Here is a 14,723-nt window from a genome sequence, read left to right as displayed (position 1 = left end):
GCAAATGCCTCGCAGCCAAATACTCTCAAGTGAGCATACAAAGGTGGCTTGCCCGACCACTCATCTTGAGGGACCTCCCAACCCCCCCCCCTCCCTCCCCCCCCCTTCAAGACCTATTTGGTAATTGATTAATTAAGTGTATGGTTGTCATAACAACCTCTGCCCAAAATCCATGGGGTAAAGTAGCATGTGACAACATTGTACGGACCTTGTCTTGAATGGTCCTATTCATACGCTCTGTAACACCATTTTGGGGCAGATTATGAGGGGCAGTGAGCTCCCTTTTAATCTCTTTTCTTTCAAAAATGTTTTGAAAGGCTTTGAACACATATTTCCCACCATTATCAGAGTAAAGGCATTTTAATGTCTTGTTGGTTTGATTTTCAGCGAGTGCTAGGAATTTTTTAAATTTATCCAAAGGTTTTGTCTTTGCGACGGATTGGATAAACCCATACTTTGCGTGTGGCATCATCAACAAAGGTAATTAAATACTTTCTCCCCCCTAAAGATAATCTTGGCATTTAACATACATCTAAATGTACCAACTCTAAGGGTGGAGACTTTAGAGAAAGAGATTTTTTGTGTGACGTTTGAGCATGTTTACCATAAATACAATGATCGCACTGTTCAAAATCAGCATATCTCAAAGACGGTAAATAACCCAAACAAGAGAGTACTTTCATTCCAGATTGACTCATTTATCCCAACCAGCTCTGCCACAAAGAAACACTTGGCTGCTCAGTTATGGCGACTACATGGTCACGCGCACTAGATTCATGCAAATCATACAAGGTGTCACTTTTGGATCCCTTTGCAACAATGCGAGAGCCCTTATAGATTTTCCATTTACTATCCCTAACGGTGGTGTGATAGCCTTTATCATCTAGTTGCCTTGTGCTTATCAAGCTCTTCTTGAGTTGAGGTACATGTCTCACATTATGCAAAACAAACACGGAGCCATGCTAAAATTCCAGTTTCACACTGCCAATGCCTACAATTTTACATGCATAGTTATCCCCCAAGTGGACAACGCCATGTACACCGCCATTGTAGTCAGTGAACCACTCATGATGTGGTGTGACGTGAAAGGACGCACCTGAATCAAGTATCCAAGTGTGCATATCATCCTCAAAATCTGCAATCAATGCATGTGCACTCAAATAAGAAGCAAGAAGTACATCACCATCACTGTGAGTATCATGAGTGACTACATTAATCTCTTCTATTTTCACTTTGCTCTTCCAAGTGTGCATATCATCCTCAAAATCTGCAATCAATGCATGTGCACTCAAAGGTGGCTGTCCTTGTTTTCAGCCTTGTTGGCTTTAGTGTTTTTGTTTTTGCCTTTCTCTTTCTTCAATTGAAAACAATCCCATTTGTGGTGCCCTTCTTTGCCACAATGATGGCACTCCACATTTTTTCCACGAGATTTGCTGCGTGTTCTATTGTCAGAATTGCCCTTGTACTGAAATCTGCCTCTAGTATGTAATGCATTAGAAGACTTTTTTGCTGAGTTATTCTACCTATTGAGTTCTTCCATTAGCAAAGAACTCTCCACATCAAAGTATAGCGCTGAGCATTGGAATTACTCAAAGCTATTCTGAAAGTATCCCAGCTTTCAGGCAAAGTACATAGCAACAAAGTAGCCTTGAACTCTTCATCAATATGGAAATCCAAAGCAATCAGTTGACTGAAAATTAAGTTAAACTTGTTCAAATGTACAAACATGGCTGTGCCTTCTTTCATGCGAAAGTCCATTAAATTTTTCAGCCAATAAACCTTGTTGGCTGCACTTTTTTGAGCATACAATTCTTCAAGTCTTTGCCACATTGCATATGTTGAATTCAGCTTCTCAATGTTAAATAGCAAGTTGTTTGACATTGAGAGCTCAATGATAGAGCGAGCAAGCTCGTGCAAGTCATCCCACTCGTCTTGTTCCATGTTTGCTGGCCTTTGTTTTGATGGGCTTTACATGTTTCTTCTGCACCAAGACATTGTAGCATTGTTTTTGCCAAATTGCAAAATTATGTGCACCCTCAAGCTTCTTAATGTGCAAAAGATTACTACTCTTCATGTTTCCAGACATTATTTGTAGTCCCAAATTGACTAACTAGTCACCAAAGGTAGGCCCAAATGTGACACAAGTAACCATGGTACATGAAAGTACCAATTAACAGTGAGAAAATCCCAAGATTGCAGAAATTTCAGATCTGCAAATAGATTTTCATAGTTAAGAGGATGTCTTTTGCTACTCTCCTCAAGCAATTACTGACACATTTAGAGACCAAGTCACCAGCTACATGTGAAATCCCCAAAATTTCACTGCAATTTCTGCTCGAAAGGCATTCCTGGGCACAAATTTGACAATTTTGATCAAAAGCCTCAAATTTTTAGAGGAAATCCGTCCAGATTGCATCAATACATGTACCCCAGTGCATATATTAGGCAATTCTTGCACAAATTGATGAAATTCTACAAAATCCCTAATTTTCTCATGTCCGGTGTGCACAAATTTCAGTGAAATTAATTTTTTTTTTACTAAAATGTGAAAAGCCCCAAAATTTCCCAGGAAAATGTGCACTAATTTTGCAATTTTTGAGTCAGATTGTCCAGTCCTGCATCAAAGTCCCCAAATCCAATAAAAGCCCTATAATTTTTCAGGTCAAGCTTGCACACTCTGCGTGTGTGTGCAAACACCCAATTGTGGGAGAGGAACAAATTTGAAATATTAAAAAAAAAGACAGAGATTTGACTTTAGATTCGTGACCCATGGCCCATTTGGTCACGGCTGACCTGTCGCATCAGTTGCAGCCCATCGCAACCTGTCCTGTCTGAGCTTTTCGCAGCCCCCGTCACTTGTGTTTAACTGTCTGACATTGCCTGCTCGTCACGTGTCGCTTGGTCATCTACTCATTATGCCTCTCTATTGTCGAAGTCTTGTCCGTTGGTCCGACTGCCTCCTTCAAGTAGTTGATTGTTGACTCTGACCTGCACATGCTGAACACTGACTACTGATGCTGACACCTCTCACTTGAGGTTGCCTGACTAGCCTGTGCCTGCCTTCCAGCTTCGAGAAGTGTGCACTCCTTGTGCTCTGATACCAGTTTGATGGAGCTTGACAGAATTGGAATAAGTGAGTTCAGAGTGAATGCGTCGAATAACACACAGAGAGAGTAGAGAGCAGTAGAGAGGAGATTGTCCAGTTTTGCATCAAAGTCCCCAAATCCGACAAAAGCCCTAATTTTTCAGGTCAAGCTTGCACACTGTGCGTGTGTGCGCGAACACCCAGTTGTGGGAGAGGAACAAATTTGAAATATTAAAAAAAAAGACAGATTTGACTTTAGATTCGTGACCCATGTCCCATTTGGTCACGGCTGACCTGTTGCATCAATTGCTGCCCGTCGCAGCCTGTCCTGTTGGAGCCTTTCGCAGCCCCTGTCGCCTGCGCTGAACCGTCTGACTTCGCCTGCTCGTCTCGTGCCGCTTGGTCACCATTACGCCTCTCGATTGTCGAAGTCTTGCCCATTGGTCTGACTGCCTCCTTCAGGTAGTCGACTGTTGACTCTGACCTACACCTGCTGAACACTGACTGTTGATGCCGACACCTCTCACTTGAGGTTGCCTGACTAGCCTGTGCCTATTGTCCAGCTTCGAGAAGTGTGCACTCCTTGTGCTCTGATACCAGTTTGATGGAGCTTGACAGAATTGGAATAAGTGAGCTGAGAGTGAACGCGTCGAATAACACACACACAGAGTAGAGAGCAGTAGAGAGGAGAGTGAGCACGACACACTTGATGTTCGGTACAAAGACGAGTGTACCACTTTTTAGGTTTTGATAATATATATAAAGTAAAAAGTGTAAGGGTGCGTTGACACCCGAACACTGTAAAAGGCACTGTGAGCCTTTATTCCCAACAGATTGAAATCTCTTCCTTTGATGACTCAAACTGTTGGGAAATGCTAAGATAGCTTGAGAGATGGCTAGAGGATGAGAGAGAATGCTGAAGAGAGAAATTTCCGAGTTTTATTGTGAGAAAGATTGAATTGCTGCTGCCTTGCTCAAACAGCCCATGGAAGTTGTCAGTGGACAGATTAGGACCAACAGAAAGGTTGTTGCCTCCTCCTACATGCTGTCACCTGTACCAGTAAAACCCTGGGTTGCTATCACTTGCACTTGAGGGTCTCCAAACTGTTGTCACCTATTGTAGGATTGGTCCCTTGTGACTGCAAATCACATCAACAATATCTCCTTGCTCTCTAGCAACCTCCTCTCTCACAATGGTTGGAATAGACTTCTACTAGCCTTCTAATCCCATTTTTTAGCATTATCTAGTTATAATTATTCAAGTGCCTTGAAAAATAATTCCACTAGCCAATAATAAATTGGCCAAGTCAATTTGTCTTTTGAGTATCTTTGAGTAGTTATTAGCCCTTAGACCAACATTAATTAATTAATTAGTCTCTAATCACCATTGACATTAGTGGCCAATAAATTGGTCTAGGCCAAAATCTAACACTAGGTGTTGCCTTGAACCTATTAGACATAACTTATTACAACTTTTGCTTTTGGCACCAACTGATATCCGGGGTCCTGGCTCCCATACAGTGAAATAATGAACTTGCACCTCACATGTGCAAGTTACATTTGCGCATTTGATAACTTTTAATTCAATGCTAAGCAAAAGAATAACCTTTCATGTCCTTGTGGCAGATAGTTCCAATGACAACATGAACATATAGATGATAGAGGAGATAGGGGAAGAGGGGCCTAGAGCAATAGAGACGGGCAAAGTGATAACGGAGAGTGGTCAAAGACCTTCGATTGACAACGCTTTTGGTGCCACTTGAGCCTCTTACAACCTCTCTAGACACTCCTTTGGCCACCTCTCAGTCAAAAATTCCACAATCCCAATTAGTAGCAGCCCCTCAAATGGAGGTGGTGTCATAGTAGTTAGAAACATAAAGAATGTTTAGAAACATGTATCATAAGTTTCTTTCTAGAGGGGGCAAAATAAGAAACATAGGGTTTTTTAGTAAGGGATTTTAAACAGCTTTAAGCTAGGGAAAGAGGCTTTAAATATTTGTGGAACTTTCTCTTGGACAAAAAAGGGTCGATTGAGCATAAGTGACAATACATAAGAGTCAATTGAGCATAACATGTTTGCCATCCATTATTGATTTATGTCAAGGTTTAGTCTTTAGACAAGCAAGCCATACTATGATTCAAATCTTAGGCATCAATACATATCACACAAAGAAAATCGAAGTGAACATGTGCAATGTGAAATGGGCCAAGCTGCAACATCATTATTATCATTCTAAAACAAGATGACAAAGTATCAAAATTCAAAATGAAGCACAATGCATCATGAGTACCTCATAAATGAGACTAGAGTCTCGAGACAAGAATAGTTACTAGAGTGACATAGTCCAATAACTAAACAAAATGCCAAAAAAGTAAGTCTCTCATCCGAAATCCTAAGACCTCATGAGTCACTACTCAAGCTCATCATCATCATCACCATCATCGTCACTGTGGGGTTCTCCATCCTATGCTTATCCCCCTCATTGACAGTCCACATTGTGCAACATCTTCGGAAAGTTGGGCTTCACTTCAAAAATAACCTCACATTTTTACTCTCAGAAATCTTTGTTATGTTTCTAAAAGTTTCAGCTTTCTAAACTAAGGAAGCATGTTTCTTTGCTGCTATGGGTGGCATAGCCCTGTGCCTTAGGAGGCAGTATCAGCAGTCCCCCTAGGAGATGCTGTGGGCTGCAGCTGTGCTGACGTCTCCAGCACCCTTTCATCATTAGACTGAGCCCTCAGAGCTGATTCCTCCATAGGTCCCTGACACCTAGCAAGCAGGGGACATAGAGGTTAATCAAGAGATGAGGAGATGGATGACTCAGATGCATACTGTGCGGACTCTTCCCCCTTGCATCCAGCACTAGAGCTAGTAGAGAGGAGATTTGAGAGGGTGTATGCTAGGAGACAACAGAGGCATGCATGGACTGCAGAACCATGCTGGTCTGAGCCTTGGAACAAACTTCTGTTAGGGATGCTTCAGTTTGTTACACTTAACATGGAGGACCATGGCATCTCTGCATTAAGAGATTTGTTTCATGTGGCCTCCACCAGCTACCACCTACTTCAGTTGAAGACAAGAGGAGGCAGCCTCTTCTCTTAAGTCACTAATTGTGATCAGAGTAAGGCCATACTCTTGGACAGAGGGCTTATTGTGGGGCAGGTTCTCTACACAAGTTGTTGCCTTAGTGAGACTAACTAGCATTTCAGGAGTTGGCACAGGAGATTCAGAGCTAGAGACTATAAGGTCTCAGGGGCATTAGAGCTGTGATTGAGGCCATGACAAAGGGAGTACCTCCTGACTAGAGAGCGAACACAAGCGCTTCTCAAACCTGAGTTGGTCCCTTCTCCAAAGGGGACATCCAAGTCCTCTTTGGAGAATGTTCACTTTTATGGCAGAGGATGGCCTCCAGCGAGAGGACTTGGACCGGGGACTTGGACCGGAAGTGGTTCACAAGATGTTCTCGAAAGAGGATTGGAGTAGTGGTGCATTGCAAAAGGAAGTGGTACACTCATTTGGGTCCAGCTATCTACCTCCTGGATGGATCGAGACACTGGGCTTATCTGTGGAGGCCCCTTAAGAGATTACAGTGGGATCCAAGATAGTGGGTGTGGAGGGCTGTAGTGTGGGTCATAGACGGAGGTTCAGCATGTGGATTGCAAAAGGAAGTGGTACACTCATTTGGATCCAGCTATCTACCTCCTAGATGGATCGAGACACTGGGCTTATCTGGGGAGGCCCCTTAAGAGATTACAGTGGGATCCAAGATAGTGGGTGTGGAGGGCTGTAGTGTGGGTCATAGACGGAGGTTCAGCATGTGGATATGAGGATTTTCAGGGGAGCGTTTCTCTTTTCCGTCTCTTTTCTCATCATTGGACAACATACCCACTCCAAATTGCTCGTAGGCACAGTGGACCCAAGGACATTGTAATAGATGGGAGCTGATTACTAGTATGATTGCTTGGTGCATTTGGACTGCAGGGTGCAGCCATGTTATAGACCTTCAAGATGTATCCACAATAGAGGCTCTTTCGAGGATTTTGATACAGATCATCCACACTCTCGGTGGGAGATGGGAGAGGACATAGGGAAGCTCTAAGAGGATGAGGAGAAGGAGAGATTCCTTCTTGCGGATCCAGACTATGGCATCTCTTTTCGTATTGCTCCTTAGCCTACTCGATTGGTTGTTAACACAACCATCGTATTTGTGATGTACTTAGCTACCCTTTATAGGGTTCCTTCTACTTTGCATTTCACCTCAAGGGGATTTGCTATGAGGTGTTATTAATAGGATTCCCCTTTTGAAAAAAAAAAGATCATTGTTCATTGAAAAAAATTATTAAGAGGTCCCTGTTTAAATAAGGTCATAATTTTAAAGAAAATGTTGAACCTTTGAAAAGAAAACATAATATTGTTTTGAAAATTGACAACCATTTGGCGAAACAAAAAACATATGCATGTGTGTTAGAGCACGTTCACAACAGAGTGGCTACAAGAGGAACATATGGGTTGGTAGTTCAGTCTCCAAAATGGAATAAGACCAAGCATGGTGAAAGAAAAGAAATTTCTTGGCAATGAGCCTTTGTGAACATATCTACCACATTTTCTACAGTAGGCTCATAATTGAGTTGATCTCATCAGCACTAAGCCTTCTCTAATGTTGTGAGGCACCTCAATGTGCCTTGTTAGAGCATGAAACTGGATTTCAGGACTGCTGTGCTCTAATAACTGTCAGTGTAAATGGTATACATGAACTGGATTTCTCAGCACTGCTGTAGTGCTCGAACTGTCAGTGTGAATGGTATAGGTGCAATACTTCTCTTTGTTTCCAGATTCTTCTGATTCTCAAATACAGCTGTTTTCACTATGACCTAACTTTTTTATATTGGTTACAGTGAAGTTCCTTTCACCTAATTTCAAAATTTTGTAAAAACACATCCCCAGTTCCCTGCCTGGCCTTCCCCCTCATTTTGTCCATCAGGATTCTATTTTTCCATTGAAATTGACTATGAACCATAATATTAACAAAATACTGAAATCTTGTGGAGCATCCCAATGCTAGTACAAAGGACCACTTCAATGTCATGGCCTCCGACTTTGAGTTAGCCTAGCTGCTGAATGGTGGATGAAAGATTATGCTACATAAAGGCCCCCAAATGCTGATTTGATGCCAAAATGTTGTTCCAGCTTTTCTCATGTCTTTTAGGCAGATTCATTGAAGTTGAGGTAATGAATACTGTGATTGAGTAACTTCTTCTGCTTTCTGTTTTCCCAGTCATCCACTGGAATTTTCAAGAAAACTACATTTCAATAGAGACATGTTTTGAGGGTGCAGAGTGCAATCTATTTAGCTGCATGTTGACATGTGACTTGTATATGCAGGTTGGTAGCGGTGGCATTGTTAGGGACCCTAATGTGCACAAGGAGGTGAACTTGATGTTTTTTTGTCACATGATATTGGGATATTTAGGTTGATAGTACACTATCTGTGCTTTACTATGTAGCATTTAGAAACAATTGTTGGTTGTATACGGCTTTGTAACTTTTCCCTTCAAAACAGGTCATTGAGACTGTGGTAGCAGGGGTTGAGGGTCATGGTTTTTCATGTGAAGGATGGATCCAATCTCCATTGAAGGGGGCTGAAGGAAATGTTGAATTTTTGGCTTGCTTCAGGAGAAATCTTGCTGTTGCACAGGAAGAGTCGGCAAATCATGCAGGCTTCAGATGCTCTTAAAAGTTAGTATATATGAAAAAGAATGAGTTGTACATGAGTAATTGACAACTTTGATGAATCAATGTTACAGATTGATCCCTTGTTAATTGCTTGCCGGAGTCCTGGTGCAGGAGATTGGTTTGGATACATTTAAACAAAGATTACTATTTGATAATAACGAGGCATTTCCCATGCTTAGTAAAAACAAGGGCCTGAGTCTACCGTACATAACCATCCATGAAGGGATTTTCTTGTCCTATCTTTGGCGATTTCTTTTATTTTTCTGCTTTGCCACCCTGTAATTTCTCTAGTATTGAAGAAGGCTTTTAATGGTGGGCTATCACTGTCCATTTGTCATCTGCCTTTGAAGGGGTTAGGCCTAGACTTGCTTCCTGGGTTGCTTGTGATTCCCTTCATACTGACTCAAAGCATCAGCTTCATCATGACATGGACTCTGTGGCCGGAAAATTTTGTACTAACTTTAATTCCTGGGTCACAATGGCATACATAACTAAGCATCTTGCAAGACAATGTGCATATGTGTATGCGTGCGTGTGTGCATGCATGCTTGTGCACACATGCATGCAGTGTTTAGGCAATTTTGGGAAATACTGTTGGCCTTTGGCAGATGTTCAAGGTGACATTCTGATCAGTCGTATTCTTCTTAATTAGGCTACATTTTGGGCATTATGGAAGACTTGGATAGCTTGCAATCATGTTGTATCTTTATTTCAAGGCTTCCCACTTGTTGGAAGATGGTCACAGTAATCATTTTACTAGTATGTTTCTTTTGGTGATCTGAGTATTCATACAATTATTGTGGTAATAGCCATGTTGGTGATACAGTTCGTTGTATAATAACTTGATGAGAACATCATTTTCACCAAAAAGAAAAGAAGAGTAAGATTTGGGGGTATTGGTGTATTTGGATGTCCTTCTAGACTCAACGCTGATTGTTCTCAGGATTTGCAATAGAGCAGGCAAATCGGCCAAGAAAACATACAATCGCTGTTGAGCGTTTGGATGTAGATTGGCTCTTTAGAAGCATTTGGTCATACAACTCGTGATTGCTTCTGTGAATGGGAAATGGTTATCTTTCCATGGGCATGTAGAAGATGTGCTTTGGGCTTACATCACCGGCCCCTTTTAGTGTTTGATTCAGAATTCAGTTCAGCCCTTCCAAATAGTTTTGAACAATCTCAATGAAGCAGAGTGGAATAAAATGCTCAAGGAGGCACACAATCTTCCTTGAAACTGCTTTATAGCTTGGTCATTCACAAACCTTGGATGTGGAATAAGGAGGACAGAGTATTTTAGTTGAATAAATTTGCTTTGAAATTTAAGTACTACATCGAAGAGTTGGCATTACCTGTTTGCAACACAAGTTGAAGAAAGCCAAAGACAAAATAGAAGTTGCATGCAAAAAGCAGTAAAAGTGAACTTGGATATGAAATTTGAATTGAGCACAAGTAACAACCATGGAATATGGAGCCTAATTTTGTGCCAATTTTTTTCGGCTATATCTCTATTTATTTTTAATTTTGTAATTTAAGTGAAAGTGCATTATAAATTCAAGCATCAAGCTCACTCATGTGACATGTAAATTCTTTTGGGAACATGCCATGGAGGCTTAGGCCAAGAGGTGGGCATCATACTTAAATAAATGGGCCAAATAGCTGATGTGAGAGGGTTTAAACCTTAGCTGCTCTTGTATATGAATTTCAAAAAGAAATAATGTAAGTCTAGTCATGGATCCTATTTTGTGGCTCCCATACACTCTTCTTGCAAAAAGCTTGTGCATGCGACCACCTCTTTTGCATCCATGGCTTTGTGCTTCCTTTTGTGTAGTCCATTCTTCCTTGCTCTTTTTTTTAAAGGGTTTCTTCTACGCTTTTTCTTCACTATTGGAGTCTTGTGGGTGGACATGGCTCCATGCTTGTTACTTTAATTTGATTTTTTGTTGGTTGCATGCATGCACTTGCCAAAACTGTAGTTGGGCAATGTAGTCTAGATATTGTACATCATACCTCTTGGGGGGACTTTGTGTTCCCAATGAGCAGAGCTAGCCCTTGATTTGCATTATGGCATCATGTGTTTTGATGCTTGGAGAAATCCTAATCAAAGCAAGCTAGGAAACAATTATTCAAACATCAACTAGCAAAGTCCACTACAAGATTGTGCAATCGGCTATTGGGAATCATGATAAATTTGACCCCTTCCAAATTTCACCTCAAAATTACATGCAAATATATTTTGAATAGTGTGACCTAAGTCATCATAGTGATGAAAACTACTAATATAACCTCATAATATTATGTTGTGATATTGTAGTACTACCTTAATATTGCAAAATTAAGAGTTTTTACATGCTCCCTACTTAACGGTGTTTTGAATAATGTGGAGGCCAACAATTGAGGGAGCCAAAAGTACACCTTCATTAATGAAGAGCAAGAGCATCAAAATTTGGGTGTTTGCCTCAAATGGTATTGGACCATAAGTTTCATGATCAATTTTGAGTGTTTGCCTCAAATGGTATTGGACCATAAGTTTCATGATGCTAATCGTGTAGAGAGCACCACCCTCTACAACCTCCCTATAAATAATTTTGACAATCCTTGCACCAATTTATCACTACCTTCCATCAATCCATCATACTAAGAAATGCCTAGAGTTTCTTCACACATTGTGCTTAATTGTATCCATAACCCATACCTTAGGCTAGGTGATTGGTTTACTTTCCTAAAATACCAAATATTTGTGCTTCAATGCCGACCACCTCTCTCTCCCAACTCTCCCATCTTGTTACTTCATTGTGTCCAAATTCTCTAATTGTTGTGGCCCTACCTTTATCACCATGGTATATTATCCTTGTTGCTTCATTCTTCTTCTCACTCATTGTCTCCAATGACAACCGTCTTCTTTTCTTTTATATCAATGTCGAAATAGAACCATTGGCACTAGGGCTTTACTTTCATGTAATGGTCCTTCCACTCAATTTTCTCAAATTCTTGCAGGACATGAATGACAATCATTTCACTCCTTGATCTCACCAATTTCTCTCGGCCACTCTGCTCAAATGCTACCTTAACTATTCACGATCATTTTGTAAGACAATAGTAGCTCTCTAAATCTCTTAGGTCTACTTATCCTTCCCCACTATCACTCTAAGGGACATTGACCCCTAGATCTAGTGTACAATACTAGAATCACTAGCCCTCAAAGTTGGGATGCACCTAGGGAGCTCTGTCTCACTCTATATTAGACTTGTTCCCCCAATCATACCCTCCGATCACCACCACTCAAATTCATGCAACCACACCCCCTAGGAAGAGCACTCTAGACATCTATAGCAACCAAAAAAATAAAAAACCACCAAATCTTTGTCACTCACTTGTCTATTCTTGAAGACTCCTGTCCCATGGAGTGCTAAGGGATTGGTACAATTTAGCAAGGGAATAATGTTACATGTCTACCATACAAGAAAAGAAAGCCAAAGGCAAGAGAAGCTACTTCATGCAAAAAGAGAACCTCAGAAAACCTAAAATTAATCTTTTTTGAAGTCTATGTAAGGAGTGAGCTTTGGAGCAAATTTGGCAACCCCTATTTTTGTTCTATACATTCCATCCATTCCAACCTTTGTTGTAGTCACTAGCACCAACTCCCCCCCCCCCCTTTTTCTTTTCTACACACACGCGCATGTGTGTGTGCACATGTATATATGTATGTTTAGAAGCATCTTGAGAGAGAGAGAGAGAGAGAGAGAGAGAGAGAGAGAGATGTTATGGATAGAGTGTATGTGAACATGGATCAAAGGTTTTCCATAATGACATTAGATACTTATATCCAAGTTATAAGACATTTATGAGTTTTAGATAAGATATTGTGGAGAACTAGATATGATACTTGTGGATGGTAGGAGAGGCCCAACTAGCACACTCTTATATATGTATCTATGCTACTATACATGCAATATAGTAGAGAGAATACAATTTACTAGTTCGTGTACACTCCATCAAAGTGTTAGCCTCATAGCATAATGGTCATCATCTCTCACAACCTTAAAGCTACCCTAGATTTCTAGAACTCTTTACATTACTTTATTAGGAGTTCTCCTTTCCTAGATCGAGTCCACTCAATAGGTTGTCTCTTGTTTGATGTTTTTACTATCTACATCAAGCATTATTGAAGTCTACATCAAGTTCAAGAAAGAATGAAGAACAAGAAAGGTAATATTTCAAGAAGAGTCTCATCAACAAGGATTTTGCATAAAAGGTGCTACATCAACAAGAGCTTCACCAATAAGGATTACAAGAAGTGGAATATCTACTTTCACTCATGGAGCTTCTCTCGTTGGTGATCTTGTTCCTTGTTGTACTTGAAGTGTTGTATTTATTTATCACAAGTTCTACTGCTACATATCTATCATTATTCTTAGCTCTAGTTATCAAGTATCTTCATTGTCATGAAAGAAGCAATTAATGTACACGAAGTGAAGGAGGAATCGTCTATCTTTGCATATATTCATGGTTGGTTTGTGCTCAAAAGGAATAGAGCCTTGATAGCATACATGTTGAAACCTACTTGGATTTCTACAACTTGGCCACTTCTATTTTGTGTGCTAGAAAGATCATTTATATGTTTGAGCCTAGTTTAGAAATGCTTTGAGAGAGCTAATTTGTCATCTATTAAACCACACTACCATCCATAATTGATTAAGAAATAGAAGAAGATGAACATGAAGAGGAAAAGTAGTGCTTTAATATTTTGAAGATATATTTAGAAGAAATAGAATTATGCCTTCTATCTGGCTATATCCTCAATTGAGTCAGGAAAGGGGAGTTTTCTAGGCATAAGGATGGTAGAATTTAGAAGTGTCTAAAGAAAATGTTTCGTATGTGTTCTCTAAGGGTTCAAACATGCCATTTGATATTTCTGTTGCAAATGGCTCTTTACGTGGAATAGTTTCCAGTGCCCAACATAAACATGCTTTCCTACTTACCATAGGCATTTTGTGCCCTTGCACTACCTGATACCACTAGTGGTGTTAACCATTCTACCCATCATTAGTCTCACATGAAGTTTTAGACAAATTCCCAGTGTACTTTCTACATTGCAAATTATAACATCATGAGCTTTTGTGAGGGAGGGACCACACAACTAGCCAGGTGCGGTTTGGGGCCATTAACCCATTGCCCCAAACCACACCTAGCTAGGTATGTGGTAACTCCCAAGCAAAAGATCATGATGTTCAAGAGTATAGGACAAAACAAGGGAAAGGAGCCCCTTTTCACAAACATAAAATTGTCATAAACTTGCATCACTTATCACACGTCAACCTCTAGCCTTCCTCAGTGTTAGTTGCATATCACTCACCATCTCAATAGACTCCAACTCTAGTCCCAATGCCTTCTCTTCACCAACACCTCAAAGAACCATTTCATTAGCACTACACCAACATTGGTTAACTACCCACCTTGGCTTTTTCCATACTTTCATCTGCTACCGCCACATCATTTTCTACCACACTTCACCAAATCTCTCTTAGAGTTGGGGCACGTGTGTGTCAACTGACTTGAGCAAGTATGCAAATTCGATTTTATGTTGCACATGTCCACTATTTTGAACTTTAACTACATGAAAAAGGGGACTCCACCAAGTTGATGAAGTACAATTTTTAGAGTTACTTCATCTACTAGCCATAGCAAATGCATGTAGTAGTACTTCACATAACGCGGCTCCGTCCTTCTCTTATGGCCTATGACATGCACATGAGTTTCTCTCTTCTCCTAGTGTGTTTCTCTCTCCTCCTCATACTGTCTTGCTCTTTGGTGATGGGGTCCATTGTTGATCAACAACTTGCGTGAGGTCATAAATCTCCAAGTTGTTGCTTGTTGACACATAGGTGTATTGATCTGCATTGGTGG

At 40.6% G+C, this 14,723-nt stretch overlaps 1 protein-coding gene across 1 annotated transcript in view; it reads left to right on the top strand.

Annotated features, from left to right (window-relative positions):
* LOC148040062 (bacterial hemolysin-like protein) overlaps positions 1-9,440 on the top strand; it is a 94,504-nt gene extending 85,064 nt beyond the window's left edge. Inside the window, exons 9-10 of the mRNA XM_087696563.1 lie at positions 8,469-8,513; positions 8,647-9,440. Of these exons, the coding sequence (XP_087552689.1) occupies positions 8,469-8,513; positions 8,647-8,820 (219 nt within the window). The 3' untranslated portion in view covers positions 8,821-9,440. The remainder of the gene's footprint in view (positions 1-8,468; positions 8,514-8,646) is intronic.
* The last annotated feature ends 5,283 nt before the right edge of the window (positions 9,441-14,723 follow it).

Source organism: Lygodium microphyllum, chromosome 2 (genome assembly GCF_053477565.2).
Source record: "Lygodium microphyllum isolate KBCC chromosome 2, Lygodium_microphyllum_v1.1.10, whole genome shotgun sequence".
NCBI classification, from domain to species: Eukaryota; Viridiplantae; Streptophyta; class Polypodiopsida; order Schizaeales; family Lygodiaceae; genus Lygodium; species Lygodium microphyllum.
The sequence above is the reverse complement of the archived record's forward strand: the minus strand, read 5'-3'. Positions and strand labels throughout refer to the sequence as shown.